The 19,877-nt window shown below is 39.8% G+C and overlaps 1 protein-coding gene across 1 annotated transcript in view; it reads right to left on the bottom strand.

Moving 5' to 3' along the window:
- Positions 1-10,748, bottom strand: part of LRRC63 (leucine rich repeat containing 63) — a 64,179-nt gene extending 53,431 nt beyond the window's left edge. The window contains exon 1 of the mRNA XM_037986709.2: positions 9,591-10,748. Within this exon, the coding sequence (XP_037842637.1) occupies positions 9,591-9,675 (85 nt within the window). The 5' untranslated portion in view covers positions 9,676-10,748. The remainder of the gene's footprint in view (positions 1-9,590) is intronic.
- Between the last annotated feature and the right edge of the window lie 9,129 nt (positions 10,749-19,877).

The raw sequence follows: 19,877 nt of genomic DNA, 5'->3' as shown, positions 1-19,877 counted from the left end.
GGAAAAATAAAGTCTTTCCCAGAAAAGCAAATGCTGAGGGAATTTGCTACAACCAAGAGAGACCCTATGAGAAATGCTCAATGGAACAGAATCAGAACCCTGAAATAAAGTCACATACTTACAGCCAACTGATCTTCAGCAACACTGACAAGAACACTGGGGAAAGGACACCCTCTTTAATGAATAGTGTTAGGAAAATTGGACAGCCATATTCAAAAGAATGAAACTGGATCCCTATCTCTTACCATATACAACATATAACTCAAAATGGATTACAGAGTTAAACTTAAGACCCAGAACTATAAAATCACTACAAGAAAACCTAGGTAAAACCCTCCTGGACACTGGTTTAGGAAAATAATTTATGACTAAGACCTTGTTGAGTGGGAGAAAATATTTGCAAATTATCCATACAACAAGGGACTAATATCTAGAATATACAAGGACCTCAAACAACTCAACAGAAAAAAAAAAAAAAAAACCCTAGGAAACAAAAAATCCCCTTAGGCATGACATGAATAGACATTTCTGAAAAGAAGACATACAAATGGCCAACACTTATATTTAAAAATGCTCAACATCACTAATGATTAGAGAAATACAAATTAAACCATAACGAGATATTATCTTACCCTAGTTAGAATGGCTGTTATTAAAAAGATAAAAAATAACAGATGTTAGTGAGGATGCAGAGAAAAAGAAACCCTGAAGGTATGTGTTCTCATCAGCTGTTCACTATACACCTGACAACCTTCCACTCTGAGTACAATATCAGCCTGGCCATTCCATGTTGCTCTAGGGGCCTGCTTTGGCAACCCCCAACAAATAAACTATATTGAAAACATCCAAGGCCTGAGATGGGTTCTAGAAATCTTCAGCCCTCCACAATCATTCACACCAATGTCCCTTTCTTTCTTCCAATAGATCCCAACTCCCCAGCAGCAATGCGTTAACCTCTGCTGGCTCAGAACCAAGTCTTGAACTTGAAGACAAAATCTGAACTTTGATCAATATGGCACTTGAGAGACAGTAAAATATCACAGTCCCATATACTTATGAACCCCTCTCTTCAAACCCAATGTCATGAAAACAAAACAGGAAAATAAAAATTTAAAAAAGGTTTTCCCGTGATCATCACTGCCATAGTCCTAGTCTTCAGAGTTAATTTCCCATTGGTTTTCTGATATTGTCATACCATGTTTTCACTGAATTATCAGAATCGGTATTAATTCAGATTTCTTAGTTTGGCATATAAAAATCTAAGTGAACAGGAACTACTTTACGCTATCTTTTTGTGAGACGACTCGTTACTTTCCAATAGGAAGCCTTAGTTACTGCAATTATTTCTGACAACCAAAAAGGCCTAATTGCTCATATATGACTTCATTTCACATGTCCATCACGCTATGTGGAATATCTTATCAACCAGTTCAAATCATTTTTTACTTTCAAAGTCTACCTTAAACCCTGTGCAATCCATCCTTCTTTGATAATACAACACATATTTATCATTCTCATCAATTCATTCAATGAACATTTAACACCTACCATGTGTCAGCTGTACACATAGTGCTGGGGGTACAATGATACAACACAAACCTTACTACCAACAGATATCTCACAATTTAGTATAGAAACTAGGCAGGTAAACAGTTATAATAAGTCGTTCGTAGGGGTAAATATGGAATACTATGGGAGAAAAGAAAAAGGCAGTCTTATTGGGTGGAGAAGCGATGCTTAAAGAACTTTGCCCAACATGCAGGGTGAGTCAAAGCAGGGTGTGGTGTTGCCTCACCTGGGAAGCACAAGGGGTCTGGGAACTCCCTACCCTAGTCAAGGGAAGTCATGAGGGACTGTGCCGTGAGGAATGGTGCACTGCAACCCAGATACTACGCTTTTCCCATCATCTTCAAACCCCTAGAGCAGGAGATGCCCTCAGGTGCCTATGCCACCAGGGCCCTGGGTTTCAAGCACAAAACTGAGTGGCCATTTGGGCAGACATCGAGCTAGCTGCAGAAGTTTTTTTTTTTTTTCATAACCCAGTGGTGCCTGGAATGCCAGTGAGACAGAACAGTTCACTCCCCTGGAATGGGGCCTGAAGCCAGGGACCAAGTGGTCTAGCTCAGTGAATCCCACCCCCACAGAGCCGGGCAAGCTAAAATCCACTGGCTTGAAATTCTCACTGCCACCACAGCAGTCTGAAGTCAACCTGGAACACTTAAGCTTGGTGGGGGGAGGGGCATCTGTCATTACTGAGGCTTAAGCAGGCAGTTCCCCCCCAACCCCCGCACAGTGTATACAAAGCTACCAGGAAGTTCAAACTGGGTGGAGCCCACTGCAGCTCAGCAAAACTGCTGTAGCCAGACTTCCTCTCTAGATTCGTCCTCTCTGGGCAGGGCATTTCTGAAAGAAAGGCAGCAGCCCCAGTCAGGGCCTTATAGAGAAAACTCCTATCTCCCTGGGACACAGCACCTGGGGAAAGGGGCAGCTGTAGGTGCAGCTTCAGCCGACTTAAACGTTCCTGCCTGCCAGGTCTAAAGAGAGCAGCAAAGCTCCCAGCACAGAGCTTGAGCTCTGCTAAGGGGGACAGACTGCCTCCTCAAGTGGGTCCCTGACCCCCATGCCTCATGACTGGGAGACACCTTCCAGCAGGGGTCGACAGACACCTCATACAGGAGAGATCCAGCTGGCATCTGGCAGGTGCCCCTCTGAAACAAAGTTTCCAGTGGAAGGAGCAGGCAGCAATCTTTGCTCTTCTGCAGCCTCCACTGGTGATACCGAGGCAAACAGTTTCTGGAGTGGCCCTCCAGCAAACTCCAGCAGACCTGCAGCAGAGGGGCCAGATTGATGGAAGGAAAAAATAACAAACAGAAAGGAATAGCATCAACATCAACAAAAAGGATGTCCACACAGAAACCCCATCCGAAAGTGACCAGCATCAAAGACCAAAGGTAGATAAATCCACAAAGATGAGGAAGAACAGCACAAAAAGGCTGAAAATTCCAAAAACCAGAATGCCTCTTCTCCTCCAAAGGATCACAACTTCATGCCAGCAAGGGAACAAAACTGGATGGAGAATGAGTTTGATGAATTGACAGAAGCAGGCTTCAGAAGGTGGATAATAATAAACTGCTCTGAGCTAAAGGAACATGATCTAACCCAATGCAAGGAAGCTAAGAACTTTGAAAAAAGGTTAGACGAATTGCTAACCAAGAATAACCAGTTTAGAGAAGAACATAAATGGAGTGATGGAGCTGAAAATCACAGCACAAGCACTTTATGAAGCATACACAAGTATCAAAAGCCAAATCGATCAAGCAGAAGAAAGGATATCAGAGATTGAAGATCAACTTAATGAAATCAAGGGTGAAGATATGATTAGAGAAAAAAGAACAAAAAGGAACGAACAAAGCCTCCAAGAAATATGGGATTATGTGAAAAGACCAAACCTACATTGATTGGTATACCTGAAAGAGACAAGGAGGATGGAACCAAGTTGGAAAACACTCTTCAGGATATTATCCAGGAGAACTTCCCCAATCTAGCAAGACAGGCCAACATTCAAATTCAGAAAAGACAGAGAACATAACAAAGATACTTCTCAAGAAGACCAATCCCAAGACCCATAATTGTCAGACTCACCAAGGTTGAAATGAAGGAAAAAATGTTAAGGGCAGCCAGAGAGAAAGGTCAGGTTACCCACAAAGGGAAGCCCATCAGGCTAACAGTGGATCTCTCTGCAGAAACACTACAGGCCAGAATAGACTGGGGGCCGATATTCGACATTCTTAAAGAAAAGAATTTTCAACCCAGAATTTCATATCCAGCCAAACTAAGCTTCATAAGCGAAGGAGAAATGAAATCCATTACAGACAAGCAAATACTGAGGGATTTTGTCACCACCAGGCCTGCCTTACAAGAGCTCCTGAAGGAAACACTAAATATGGAAAGTAAAAACTGGTATCAGCCACTGCAAAAACATACCAAATTGTAAAGACCATCAACACTATGAAGAAACTGCATCAACTAAAGGGCAAAATAACCAGCTAGCTTCATAATAACAGGATCAAATTCACATATAACGATATTAACCTTAAATGTAAATGGGCTAAATGCCCCAATTAAAAGAGACAGACTGGCAAACTGGATAAAGAGTCAAGACCCATCAGTGTGCCGTATTCAGAAGACCCATCTCACATGCAAAGACACACATAGGCTCAAAATAAAGGGATGGAGGAATATTTACCAAGCAAATGGAAAGCAAAAAAAAAAAAAAAAAAGAAAGAAAATAGCAGGGGTTGCAATTCTAGTCTCTGATAAAACAGACTTTAAACCAACAAAGGTTAAAAGAGACAAAGGGCATTACATAATGGGTAAAGGGACCAGTGCAATAAGAAGAGATAACTATCCTAAATATACCCAATATGGGAGCACCTGGATTCATAAAGCAAGTTCTCAGAGACCTTCAAAAAGACTTAGAATTCCCACTATAATAATGGGAGACTTTAACACCCCACTGTCAATATTAGACAGATCAACAAGAGAGAAAATTAACAAGGATATTCAGGGCTTGAACTCAGCTCTGGACCAAGCAGACCTAATAGACGTCTACAGAACTCTCCACCCCAAATCAACAGAATATACATTCTTCTCAGCACCACATTGCACTTATTCTAAAATTGACCACATAATTGGAAGTAAAACACTCCTCAGAAAATGCAAAAGAACGGAAATCAAAATAAACTGTCTCTCAGGCCACACTGCAATCAAATTAGAATTCAGGATTATGAAACTCACTCAAAACTGCACAACTACATGGAAACCAAACAACCTGCTCCTGAATGACTACTGGGTAAATAACGAAATTAAGGCAGAAATAAATAAGTCATTTGAAACCAATAAAAACAAAGACACAACGTACCCAAATCTCTGGGACACAGCTAAAGCAGCGTGTAGAGGGAAATTTACAGCACTATGCCCACAGGAGAAAGTGGGAAAGATGTAAAATTAACACCCTAACATCACAATTGAAAGAACTAGAGAAGCAAGAGCAAACAAATTCAAAAGCTAGCAGAAGACAAGAAATAACTAAGATCAGAGCAGAACCGAAGGAGTCAGAGACATGAAAAACCCTTCAAAAAAATCAATGAATCCAGGAGCTGGGTTTTTTAAAAGATTAACAAAATAGATAGACTACTAGCCAGACTAATAAAGAAGAAAAGAGAGAAGAATCAAAGAGACAGAATAAAAACACTGATCCCACACAAATACAAACCATCAGAGAATACTATAAACACCTCTACGTAAATAAACTAGAAAATCTAGAAGAAATGGATAAATTCCTGGACACATACACCCTCCCAAGATGAAACCAGGAAGAAGTCGAGTGCCTGAATAGACCAGTAACAAGTTCTGAAATTGAGGCAGTAATTAATAGCCTACCAACCAAAGAAAGCCCAGGACCAGACAGATTCACACCCGAATTCTACCAGAGGTACAAAGAGGAGCTGGTATGATTCCTTCTGAAACTATTCCAAACAACAGAAAAAGGGGGACTCCTCCCTAACTCATTTTATAAGGCTAGCATCATCCTGATACCAAAACCTGGCAGAGACACAACAAAAAAAGGAAAATGTCAGGCCAATATCCCTGATGAAGATCGGTGTGAAAATCCTTAATAAAATACTGGTGAACCGAATCCAGCAGCACATCAAAAAGCTTATCCACCACGATCAAGTCAGTTTCATCCTTGGGATGCAAGGCTGGTTCAACATATGCAAATCAATAAACATAATCCATCACATAAACAGAACCAATGACAAAAACCACATAATTATCTCAATAGATGCAGAAAAGGCCTTTGATAAATTTCAACATCCTTTCATGCTAAAAACTCTCAATAAACTAGGTATTGATGGACTATATCTCAAAATAATAAGAGCTATTTATGACAAACCCACAGCCAATATCATACTGAATGGGCAAAAGCTGGAAGCATTCCGTTTGAAAACCAGCACAAAACAAGGATGCCTTCTCTCACCACTCCTGTTCAACCTGATATTGGAAGTTCTGGCCAGCACAATCAGGCAAGAGAAGGCAATAAAGGGTATTCAAATAGGAAAAGAGGAAGTCAAATTGTCTCTTTTTGCAGATGACATGATTGTATTTTTAGAAAATCCCATCGTCTCAGCCCAAAGTCTCCTTAAGCTGATAAGCAACTTCAGCAAAGTCTCAGGATACAAAACCAATAAGCAAAAATCATAGGCATTCATATACACCAATAACAGACAAACAGAGAGCCAAATCATGAGTGAACTCCCATTTACAACTGCTACAAAGAGAATAAAATACCTAGGAATCCAACTTACAAGGGATATTAAGGACCTCTTCAAAGAGAATTACAAACCACTGCTCAAGGAAATAAGAGAGGACACAACCAAATGGAAAAACGTTCCATGCTTATGGACAGGAAGAATCAACATCATGAAAATGGCCATATTGCCCAAAGTAATATATAGATTCAGTGCTATCCTCATCAAGCTACCACTGGCTGTCTTCCCAGAATTAGAAAAAACTACTTTAAATTTCATATGGAACCAAAAAAGAGCCAATATAGCCAAGACAATCCTAAGCAAAAAGAATGAAGCTGGAGGCATCACCCTATCTGACTTCAAACTATACTACAAGGCTACAATAATCAAAACAGCATGTTACTGTTACCAAAACAGACATATAGACCAATGGAGCAGAACAGAGACCTCAGAAATAATGCCACACATCTACAACCACCTGATCTTCGACAAACCTGACAAAAACAAGCAATCGGGAAAAGATGTCCTATTCAGTAAATGGTGCTGGGAAAACTGGCTAGCCATACACAGAAAACTGAAACTGGACCCCTTCCTTGCACCTTATACAAAAATTAACTCAAGATGGATTAAAGACTTCAACGTAAGACCTAAAACCATAAAAACCTTAGAAGAAAACCTAGGCAATACCATTCAGGACACAGGCATGGGCAAAGACTTCATGACAAAAATGCCAAAAGCAGTGGTAACAAAAGCCAAAATTGACAAATGGGATCTAGTTAAACTAAAGAGCTTCTGCACTGCAAAAGAAACTATCATCAGAGTGAACAGGCAGCCTACAGAATGAGAGAAAATTTTTGCTATCTACCCATCTGAAAAAGGTCTAATATCCAGAATTTACAAGGAACTTAAACACATTTACGAGAAAAAAAAACTCCATCAAAAAGTGGGTGAAGGATATGAACAGACACTTCTTAAAAGAAGACATTTATGTGGCCAACAAACATATAGAAAAAAGCTTAACATCACTAATCATCTGAGAAATGCAAATCAAAACCACAATGACACACCATCTCACGCCAGTCAGAATGGTGATTATTAAAATGTCAGGAAACAATAGATGCTGGCAAGACTGTGGAGAAATAGAAACACTTTTACACTGTTGGTGGGAATGTAAATTAGTTCAACCATTGTGGAAGACAGTATAAGGATTCCTCAAGGATCTAGAACCAGAAATACCATTTGACCCAGCAATCCCATTACTAGGTATATTCCCAAAGGAATATAAATCAGACTACTGTAAAGACACATGCACACGTATGTTTATTGCAGCACTGTTCACAATAGCAAAGACATGGAACCAACCCAAATGCCTGTCAATGACAGACTGGATAAAGAAAATGTGGTACATATACATCATGGAATACTATGCAGCCATAAAAAGAAATGAGCGTGTACTTTGCAGGGACATGGATGAAACTGAAAGCCATCATCCTCAGCAAACTAACACAGGAACAGAAAACCAAACACCCTGTGTTCTTACTCATAAGTGGGAGTTGAACATTGAGAACACAGGGACACAGAGAGGTGAACAACACACACCAGGGCCTGTTAGGGGGTGGAGAGTGAGGGGGGAAAACTTAGAGGATGGGTAAATAGGTACAGCAAACCACCATGGCATACGTATACCTACGTAACAAACCTGCACGTTCTGCACATGTATCCTGTTTTTTTTTGTTTTTGTTTTTGTTTTTTAGAATAAATAAAAAAAAAAATTTCGAGCACTTACTATGTGCAAAGCCCTTTGTCAAGAGCCTTTGGAGCAAGAGAGCTCTGCTTTCCCCACCAAATAAGGAACCATCCAGCCCAAAATGTCCATAGTGCCAAGGTTGTGAAATTCTGTACTAGAAGATAAACTTTAAACAAAAGATGAATAGAGAAACTACAAGATAACTGGTAATCTTGAGCTGTAAATCTACATACTGTATTATTACAGAGCAGATTGTAAATGCAGAACATTCTAGAAATGTAGAAATGATGATGTAGAAATCATGTAACAAAAGTTGGGAGAGAAAGTAAGAGAGGAAATTGTGGCAGTATTACAGGTAAGTTGAGTTACATATTGTTAATAGCCATAGGTCAAAAGATGATAATTTAACATTATAAATCAAGTTATAGACTAGGTATATTTGAACAGTATAAATGTTGACACTAAAACTGCAATCAACTAAAATCAGATGGAAGAGGAGACTAAGAAGGGGAAAATGAGAAAATATGCTAATTGTATTGCTTATAATAAGGAGGGAATAGAAACTATACACAGAAATAGAGGATTAAGTATTATATAAAGTTATAGTTAGAAAAGCGACTCATATTTACTTCATAGCACTTATCACAGGGTAATTTTACATTTACTTATATGATTGATTGATTACAATCACTATCCCAGTGGGTAACTAATGAAGGGAACTGGTAAGGTCCGTTTTTGCTCACTAAATATATTCAGTCCTCGTTATTTGTGGTAGTTCTGTTCTGCAAACAATGAATTACTCATTACTCAACCATTTCTCCTAGGAGAAATATGGGGCTAGGTTCCTACAAACTTCTGGTTTCAACATTTTCATCAATTGATCAACATGTAATTTTGTTTTATATTTGTTTCTATTTAAAGACACTTTAATAAATATATACAGTTGATTTGTTAACATTGAACTCAGGGCCAACAACATTACTCATGCCTGAAGGAAGCTTATCTAACACATATCTTGTTCTCTGTAAGGCCCATCACAGCCTTCTTGTGCTCAGGAACACTAGACAGTACTTCAGCACTATGCTTGGGGCCCACAGTGAAATCACTAAAAGCACAAAACATTCAAGAAACATAGCGCTAAACAGACAGGGAACACAGTACCTGTTTACAACATGAGAGCTGAAACAAGAAGGCAGAGGTAGCTTTGTTCCACCTCAGATGGGGGCATGGGTGTTGAGTGACTCAAATTTTTCAGTGCTCTGCACACATCCACGCACGACTGAGAAAGCCCTATGAGTACCAATTCTGGGGTTAGAAGTAAATTTTATCGATGAGGTAAACTTGAACCTACTAAGTCCACCAATAAGTATCAATAGATGCATCTGTAGGCTTGAATTGGATGCTTTCATCTGACAACAAACATTTATAAGTTATTAGTGAGTGTATTTATTGCGATTCTGAGCTGTGCAAGTCAAGGAATTTCTATGAAAGATACATAAATGTTAATACACATATCTGATTAATATACATACCTGTACGGGTTTTTATCTCATGTAAAGATGGCTTAGTGAATTTTGGAGGTAAGGGTCTTCGAAGAAGTAGTGGGGGCTTTCGCATTTTAATGAATAGTAAGTGCTGTTTTTCATAATCCTTGGTGTAAGTGAGAATTGAAAAGGTTTTGAATATGTTTGAATTGTTGAAAAATAAGAATTTAGATTACATCTTAATGAAAATCATTCTGTTGCAATATTCTACTGAATCCAAGCAGAATTCCTTTATGGAAAAAAAGAGGGTAAGAAAATAATTCTTTAAAACTTCTATTAATAGAAAGAATCCAGTTAAAATGTAGGGTTATAAGTAAACATATAATTTTAAAAATATGTGTATTATTACTACCCAGGATCCTTCTACAACTTTCCATGCTAGTACAAAGTTCAATTTGCCAATGCTGTTTCAACTAGTAAACACTGATTTTTCAGAATAGTCGAAATGACATTTTTTTCTCTCCCTCCAAAATGTTATCACTATAAATGTAGAAAGAATTTGGTCAGAAATGTGTAGACGATCTCTTCCTTAGATAAGCCTCTGAAGACCCACCATATCTAACCATTCACAAACAAATTGTCTTCTTTCTGTAATGGCTTGTTTTTCAACCACTATGCTTGGGCCAAAACCATTCAATCCTAAAATAAGACAGGTTTCACTATAATGAGGTTTCCCAGGGCTGCTGGATCCCAACTCATGCTGTTTAGAAATGATGCCACAAGATGCACCCCCAAAATGTGCTTTTAGTTTGCAGGGCAACATCAAAAGTGCCTGGCACGGCACTACTCCATTGATAGCCTAGAAGGGAACACCCTGGAACTGCACAAATGGGCCGTTTACCGCCAAAAGATAACTGCACACAAGCGCTCAAGGTGTACTCCCTGGTCATATATTCCACTCGATGCTGGAAATCTCCCTTCCGTAGTACCCAAAGAGGTGCACGGAAGTGCTGGACTCCCACACTACTCTTTAGGATAATCAGCTGCTTCCCAAACCAACTGGCTTTTCGTCTCCTATTTCCTATTCCTCGGAATGTAGGCAGCGAGGTAAAGGTCCAGCGAGGTGGCGGGTCTTCCTGCAGGAGGCTGTTCCCGAAGAAGCACCACGGATCCCCACCCTCTAGGAGGCCAAGGAGACACACCCTAGCAACCGGGATCCGCTAAGCCAGCCCAGCCACTTGACGCGCAGGCGCGGGGGCGGGACCGGCGGGGCAGGCACCGGGAGGGGAGGGGCCCGCCCAGCCCAGTGCGCGGCGCGCGCGGAGTCCTCTCGCCTTACTCAGCCGCCCTGTGGGGCTGCAGGGGAGGCTGCGGGCCGTGGGGGCCGGAGGAGAAGCCGGCTCCACGTGCAGCTGCTGTACGGAACGCCGTGGTGACAATTGTTATTACTATTCTTCTGCTTAATGGCAATGACCACTATTATTTATTATTTACTTCTCTGGATTGCAGGAGGCTTTACTTGGGTGTCTAGCATATGGGCTGGCATTCTTTAGCGCTGCAATTTTGCGCAGCCGGGTCCCGGGGCTAATTTTGCAGTGCTCTCGAAAAGCGGGCATTCGGTTTTCTTTCTCTTCCTTTCATGCAACCTGTTTTGTCTTTCTGATCCTTTAAAGTTCCTGGCTGAGGCTGGATTGTGTAGAAATAAGGGCATTAGGGATCCAAGCGGGCTGTAAAAGAAACCCATTTCTCACTGTCATCGTCCTCTGTTCCGGTTATCATATTGTGAAGTGTCGCCTCTGTCATGGTGTTGATGAACCTGTGTGTGCGGTGATCGATACATCGTGTGTGTTTGCAAAAATGTGCGTGTTTCTCTGGAGATGTGAGGGGCAAAGAGCACTAGAAAGAACTTATCTGATAGAGGCGGAAATCCGAACTCAGAAAGTAAACTAGGTAGAGCTTCCTTCCAGGTTTGTTTTTTTTCGAAGTACAAGTGCAGGAACTTTATAATAGAAGTTGGAAAATGAGAGACTTCTGTATAGATCTTTCTAGCTTTGGGAATCTTTCAAGATTCACACCATAACCATGTCTTCCTTTTTCTCCTAAGTAGCAAATGCATTTTAAAACAATGAAAAAAATAGAAAAGTTTAAACAAAAAACTAATCAGACTCTGGAAAATACTTTGCAACTCGTTTCCCTTTATAGTGCTAGTGTACTGTTTCTTTTCATCGTAAGATTACTGTGTCCCAATTATAGTGCTGCCCCAGACTATGAATTTATTTCCACTTTGGCTGTATCTGCACCATAGATTCATTAGTTTCTCAGAAATACAAAACTGAAAACAAAAGGCAGCTCTGATGGCTAAGATTAGTCTCAAGTAATATATATCGGGCATATTTTGTAAATGTGAAAAAATGTTTATATTTTTAAGCATAAAAAGTGGCATAAATTGAGTCAGGTACCTATGCTCTTCAAGATCATTGGAACCAGGAGAACTACGGGAATTGAGTTTTACTGACTGACGTTTGGCCTTTAAAATGTATGCTTTGTTTTGCGTAGTCGAAAGCAAGCCTTCTGAATGCTTTTTCAAAAAATGCTTTGTCACACGTGGAATCCGCAGGCATCCAGGTTTCATTCCTTGCAGATCTCTTCCAGCAAGTATGAGGCTAAAACCTCGGGCGGTTTAATATGTAATCTTCTCAGGTGTGAATATTTTGTTTTCTGTTTCTACCACTTAGTACCAAACATTTAGGCAAATGAGATAGTTATTATGAAAATTAAATCCATGGCTTGGTATGTTTTATATGTATATATGTTATTCTAACACATCTGACCCGCTTTGTCTATAGAAATGATGTATCGGTGTAGGATGGGTTTAGACAGGACAAATGAAATTCAATTTAGATTATTTTATAGTTCTTATGTTTTTGAAAATATTATCCCCTCAATTTTCTTCTTTTGTAAAATAATGTGTTTTTGAAATAATGAATAGCTCCCTTTTTTATTTTAAGGGTCTGCTTTTTCTGATGTACGCACAGTCAGCCTATTTATTTGTTCCATCCCCTTTGCAGTTTGGCAGAACCTTGTGAAGAAGCTTCCCAAACTGAACCACAGTGCTTTCATTCTATTAGCAAATTGTACTAAAGATGCCAGCGTAATGTTGAGTGCCAAGGTTATAGGCATCCTGCATTTTTTAAATGTTGCTAAAATGAGATAAAAGCCTTATGCAAAAGCAACCGCAGGCACCCCGCAGGTAATGCTATCGATTTCCCTAATAAGTGGGAAATGCTTGGGGAACCTTAGATTTGCTCTTGGTTCTGTTGAAATGATGTAAAAAGTGTTGCTAGACATCTTCTTTATTTTCCATAGACCTGTCTCTTATTTATCTATTTACCTTTGAAATAGGACAGAGGTTTACTAAACAGTTTGGCCATTATAGTTTTAACCTAATATTTTACCTTATGGAACTAATGGAGTAATTTGTGTTTTTATGTTCATATTAGTTTTAAGTACTGTTAAAGAATGAATAGTTACTTTTGAGCACATATTTGTTCAACTACCGAGTCTCCAGTGTAACACAGGGCACTAAAATGCTTTTGAGAAAGAGGTGTTTTATTGGTCTGAATTTACCTGTTTATATTAATTATATGTATGGGGAAATGTCTTCTTCACCAGTCACAGTGGCTTAAATGTACCCACTTATTTCATGTGTTTTCATGCTGTTGCCTAGAGAATCATTTTATATTTTCTCAAATGTTAATAAAGATATTTTGAAGAAGCTGCTACTTTTTTTATCCCCATATTTCACTGTAAAGACAAACACTTCCATTTTTAATTATTTTAGCCAGTTATTTCTTTTTGTCTTTCAATGTGATAGTTATTTCCTTTGTTTGAACCAGAGATACTGGGATTCCTTTATAAAAATTACTAATAAGGAAATGTCATGCAGCCTTTATCATGGAATTAAAAAAAAAAAATCCAAACACAAGGAAAGGACAATGTCTGTCTGTTTTCAGAAGTGCCTTTATGAATTTAGTCATTCATTCCAGAATCATTTATTGGAAACCTACTATGCATAAGTTACTTCACTAGGTGCTAAACTTTCAACTTTATTAAAACAACTTATAATGATTAATTTGAGGCTTTATAATTTAGACATCGAAATGAAATTTTAAATCATTTCCAAAGACTACACTTATCTGTATTATAACTACTTGAGGGTTTTTTTTTTATTTTAACAATTTTTTATTATATTGCTTTGGTAGACTAGTGTTGTTTATTCACACTCCTCTGATTCTCAGAAACATTTCTGAGTTTTTTTTTTTTAGCTGCAGTGATCATTTTAGACTGTCTGCAACCAGCTAATATTAGATATTTGTATATATTGTATGATTGTGTCCTTCACCAAAAAAAGCTAAATAATATTTGTTTCCTTAATACTGGACACTTAAGCATGAGCAATGTCCATTACTATGCGGAAGGCACTGTTTTAAATGTTGATTTTCTTTTAGCTTCACAATTATTCCATTAATTGAGGATGCTGGCATCTGCATTAAATTTCAAGCACAGGAAGTACAGCACAGCTCTACCCAGCTGGGTTCACATTTGGCCGCCGCTTGTCAGCTCTGGGCCCTTGGACCAGCTACTTAACCTAAGCTCCAGGGGTTTCCTCATTTGTAAAACTGGGTTAAAATGGTACTTACCAAAGGGTCTTGTGAGGAGTTAAAGAGATAATCTGTGTCAGGAGCTTAGTTCTGTGCCAGTCACAGAGTCAGTGCTCCGTGGATGTTGTTAGAAAATTAAAATAAAACAGCACGGTTTTCCGGTCTCCGCACCCCTGCTTTATGTGATGATAGTCTATGTTAATTGAAATGTTGAAGGGCTGTACATCCTGGGCATTTATCCACAACATTTATCTACAACATTTCACATTTAACCTTCCTAATGTCTCCAAATGTTGGCAACTCTAGTTTGCAGTTCTCAGACCGTGGCACAAATGCTGTGCTCTAGGCGGTGTCCTACATTCTGTCACAGGTCTTTATACTCCTCTGGGCGGCACAGGAGCTGTGGGAGAGCTAGTGCCTGAAGGAGTCCCGGTACAGTGATGTAAGGAGGCCTTGACTCTCCCCCACGTGAGTTGGGTCTGCGAGCTGCCCTCACCATTGATTCAGCTGGGCTGAACTGATGATGAATTTCAACCGGTAACCCAAGGAAGAAAGCCTCTTTGTTCTCAGCATCTTCCAGGCCACTTGGTGTGCCTAACAAAGGTGAAAAAGGGCTGCAATGTGAAGCTCCTTGGAATGGCTAGAGGGAAAGGTGTTAAATGCACATGATCTTTCTTAGGTTTTTTTCGTAATGTGCACACCGGACTTTGATAGATGAGTCTGAGTCCCTGTACTGGCTGGGATTTAGTCCTAAACTTAAGAGGAATGTGTACCATATCAACAGAGTGTCTGAGCTGCCTGCTCTTTATTCAACCCTCAGCAAACACCTGTAGCAATTAGAACCGCAGGTGAGAAAAATGCTTTGTAATGACTTATTCTTCATTCTAGTGTCAACATATGACCTTAAACAGTAGATATGATTTGCTTTTCAAACCTAGCATTCTGCTTATGCCTACTGCCCTATGGAGTATTTGTTTTATTCATAAGTGTATGAGGCTGAAAGTTGTGTATGGGAGTAAGGGCAGGACATGTTAAGAGTCCATTGTATTCTGTGGGTTGAGTGTTGGTAAAGAACTTGCATTTCTTATACCAGAACTAGACAACTAGAAGTGTAACTCACATTTCAGTATCATATAGTTTAGTATGCTGTTGACAGTTATGCTACGTTTCTGACAATTGCAATCTCCACTTTATAATATGTTGCCAAATTTATAATATGTTGCCCAATTTATAATATGATGGCACATTTTATCAGGGTAGAATTAAAGTTTCAGGACATTGCTTCTCTCTGCCCTGCCCCAGGTAGCAGAAAATTTCTTCATTTCTTTTGCCAGGTTTTCCAGGTGAGGCAATACCCAACCAAGGAAAAGAATATAGTGTCCAGCTCTATTCAGAAGCCATGGGGAAGGCAGTTTGTGGGGCTTTATTCTTCTCCCCACTGCAATTCCAAGAAAGCAACTATGCTTGTATGAGTTTGACATACTAGGCTCTGCTGTTTGAAGAAAAGTTTCTGTGGCTACAAGAGATTGCATGCAAACCACCAAACCAGATGGCTTTAGGTGTTTTCAGCCTTGAGACAGTCTGTGTTTCTGCTTCTCATTGGATGGTACCTTGCCCTGGAAAGGTTTCTCATGGAAAACTTGCGTGGCCATTGCTGGGGTACCTTCCTTGTGCCTAGGAGCTACACACACACCGTCACTTCCCAAGCCATCTGAGTTAGGCTCAGTAGCAGCTCTGGGTCACCACTGCTCTCAATGGGAGCAAAGGAAGCCAGAACGTTCCTTTCTTCCCAACTCCCTACTCTCTCCCAAACTCACAACATTAGAAGGGATTGCTTCCAGAGGATTTGTAACTTGGTGTATCACTTTCCCCAAGTGTTCCTACTTAGGAAAAGAAAAAGCAAAGCGCCTCACCCTGTACACTCACTGACTGAGGACATTGGCAGTACATAGTTGTTAGACACTTGATGTCCCCAGTGAGGGTAAAAAGAAGATGGCACTAATGGGGTCAATGATGATAGCAGCTTTCTAAAAGGAGTTAAAGTGAGAGACCACAGGGGTTGAAAGTGGAACCATGAGTATAACAAATCCGGTTTGGCACCATTTGCTTAATAGAAATCAGTTAGTTAAAAACCAGAAGGGCCGGTTTTGCTACTCTTGTACTGTGCACTGTAAGACAAGCTGTGATGAATTAGAATGGCTATGATTTCTACAGCCATACCAGAGGGCTAGAGTTAGTTGGCCTAGTGTGTATCTTAATAAATATATTTATGTTTCATACTTTCATGGGACAAAGAGTCAAACATAAATGTTTTCTGTGAGCTGTAAAAGTATGAGAGCATTGAGGGTTTTAAGAGCTTCTTACAGTCATGGAGATGTGGATTTTAAAGGCCAGCATTTCCTGAGTGAGTTGCTGACATGTTCTGGCTAAAGGATTAAGGAACCCCAGAAGGGAATGGCTCCAGCGAAATGGAATACCGACCCTTATCTCCTGCTTGATCTCTAGACCTCCCTCAGATGACCTCTGCCCTTCAGAAACATCTGCACAAAGGTTAACAGGCACCCTTCTTCCTGGTACTTCATAGTACCCCTCCCAAGTAGAAGGGACAGACTTTTGATGGAACAGGGTGAAGCACAGAAAGTGGGAGGCCACACAGCCATAGTCAGAGATAAGATTAAGATCTTGTCTTCTGAAACTAATAAAATGCTCTTTATAGTGATTTTATACTGTTTAAGTATTTTAGAGATAGGGTCTCGCTCTGTCCCCAGGCTGGAGTGCAGTGGCATAGTCATTAGCTCGCTGCAGCCTCGAACTCCCAGGCTCAGGAAATCCTCCCACCTCCACCTCCTGAGTAGCTGGAACTACAAGCACCCACGACTGCGTCCAGCTCATTTTAAAATTTTTTTGTAGAGCAGAGTCTCACAGTGTTGCCCAGGCAGGTCTCAAACTCCCGCTGAGGAGATCCTCCCACCTCAGCCTCCCAAAGCACTGGGATTACAGGCATGAGCCACCATGCCTGACCTTGTATGTTGTCTTTCGAGAAATGTTTATTCAAGTCCTTTGCCCAATTTTTAGTCAGGTTATTTGTTTTCTTGTTATTGAGTACTTTGAGTTGGATGTTAGCTCCTTATCCAGTATATGATTTGCAGATATTTTCTCCCAGTCCATGGGTTGTCTCTTCATTCTATTGCTTCCTTTGCAGTACAGAAAGAAAACAGCATCTTATTGGAATTAGTATTTGATTATTAATGAGTTTAAACATTTTTTCGTATGTTTATTGCTGAGTGTATTCTGTTGTAAATGGCTTATCCCAGTCCCTTGTCCATTTTTACATGGTAGTATTTTTTCTTCCCCCTAATGGTTTTTTTTTTTTATTTTAATTTTTTTTTGAGACAGGTATTGCTCTGTTGCCCAGGCTGGAATACAGTAGGATGATCATAGCTTACTGCAGCCTTGACCCCTGGGCTCAAGCAATCTCCCCACCTCAGCCTCCTGAGTAGGTGGGACTACAATGCATGCCGCCACACCCAGCTAATTTTTTTTTTAAACTTTTTGCAGACACAGGGTTTCAACATGTTGCCCAGGCTGGTCTCAAACTCCTGGGCTAGAGCGAGCTGCCTGCCCCAGCCTCCCAGAGGGCTGGAATTACAGTTGTGAGCCACCATGCCTGGCCCCTGTATGAATTTTAAGAGATCCCTAACGATTTTTAAGAGATATTATGTATACACAATAGGCCCCGTTTGCCTACTGAGGCTATGTAAGATGAGATATGAAGTGGTTACATATGTGGGCCCTAAAGTCAGACAGACTGGGTCTGAATACCGACACCATCGTTTACCAATTATATGACTTTGGTCAAGTTAACCCTTTAATTCTTAATTTCCACATCTGTACAATTGAGGCAATAATGGCACCTACCCCAGACAGAGTTGTGAAAATTAGATGAGAACATCCTCAGAATGCTTCAACACAGTTCCTGGATCACTGAAAATGTTCAATAAATGTCAACTACTATTTTTTCTCAATGACAATTCGGAAGTACCATACTCATTACTGTTATTATTATAATTACATATAACTGATTTGTTGCTAAATTACACTAAAATGGTTCTTGTGCTCTTTATATACAGACACACATATACATACATATACATATATATATATATATGGGAAGTGGAGATGAACTCCCTAGTCTGCAGCAAGCAGAGAACTGAAATAAAACGCCCTGCATAAATCTGAGAGCCTCAAAATTAAGACCCTTTCTCTGAAACAGGGACTAGAGAATCCACACTCTAGCCCGCAACGTATCAAGGAAGCTGACCATAGGCTAGGCAAACAATATATTAATAGTGGACAAAGTAGACTCTAATAGGCTTATTTTTTAAGGATACAAAGAAATGATTCATCAAGGTGATGTGCCAGCCTATGACTGTCTGCACTCAACCGCATAACTTCTAAATACCAGAAACAACAATTGACAAAATGACAAGGAGCTATTGATAAATCTACCTCTAAAATGAGAATCCCTTTTTTTTTTTTTTAAAAAAAAAAAAGCACGTGTCTCTTAGAAAATAAAAGCTCAAGCAAACAAAAGATTCCTAAGGATATGGGAGATTTCGATAAACCAAGTAATACACTTTATCTGATTGATATATAGATACCTGTATCCAATACATCAAGAACACACCTTCCTCTCTGGTACACTTGAAATATTTACCAAGATTGGCCACAAAGGAAATCTTAACAAATTCTAGAGGGGCACTTAGTAGATATCCCAGTTTGACTAGAGAAGAAGTTGGGTAGGTCAGGCTAGCAATGGAAGTCTGTTAGGAACTTAAATATTAGGATATTGACAGGCAATAGGGAGCTACTGGAAGATTTAGAGCAGGGAAGCTACAGGATCTGCATTATAAGATGAATCTGTAACTGAGGCCAGGTTATTCTCTTAATTTTCAAGGGCGAGTGAGGAAAGATCCAGCTCTGACAGAATAATGAGTTGTGTAAAGTGAAGTCCAAATGACATCACCAGAGATGGCAGTAGTTCAAAGAAAGCAAAGCAGAGGAATTGAACTGCTGCAGAATGCACGGTAGGTAACAGGGCAGTGAACGCAGACCACCCTGGGCCTTGGGGGTCAGCACCATGCTCACAGGGCAAAGCATGAATTTAATTCCAGAAAGTCACTACTAACCTCATTAGAAATCTTAGTGTGGTTTTCCTGTGTGTTTTGAACTTAATTTTAAGCTTATTTTGGATTTACAGTTATCATAACTGCAGTAGCAGCTTACCCCAAGTTTGCTGTTCGCTTATGTAATAGAAATAGGTAAAGACAACTCTGGAAGTCTGGGATAATTTTTTCATGTATGTATTCATGCTAGAGAAGTTCTAGTCTAGTTGATTCTCCTCATTCTACAGATACAGAAAATGAAGCACAGAAAGGTGACTGATTATTAATTATAGTAATAAAAATGATTGAATATGATTACTAGCACTTTTAGAACATATGTTATGTGTTAGTCATTATATTATACTAAGTACTCTCCATGCATTCCCTTATTTATGCCTCCTAACTATGCTATGATGTAGGTGCTATTTACTTTTCCTGTCTGCTAATAAGGATACTGAGGCTTAGATTAAGAAGACCATAAACCCAGGGACTAGCTTTGGGACCCAAGC

This window comes from Chlorocebus sabaeus, chromosome 3 (assembly GCF_047675955.1).
Source record: "Chlorocebus sabaeus isolate Y175 chromosome 3, mChlSab1.0.hap1, whole genome shotgun sequence".
NCBI lineage: Eukaryota > Metazoa > Chordata > Mammalia > Primates > Cercopithecidae > Chlorocebus > Chlorocebus sabaeus.
Note: the sequence above shows the minus strand (reverse complement) of the source record. Positions and strands in the feature narration are given on the sequence as shown.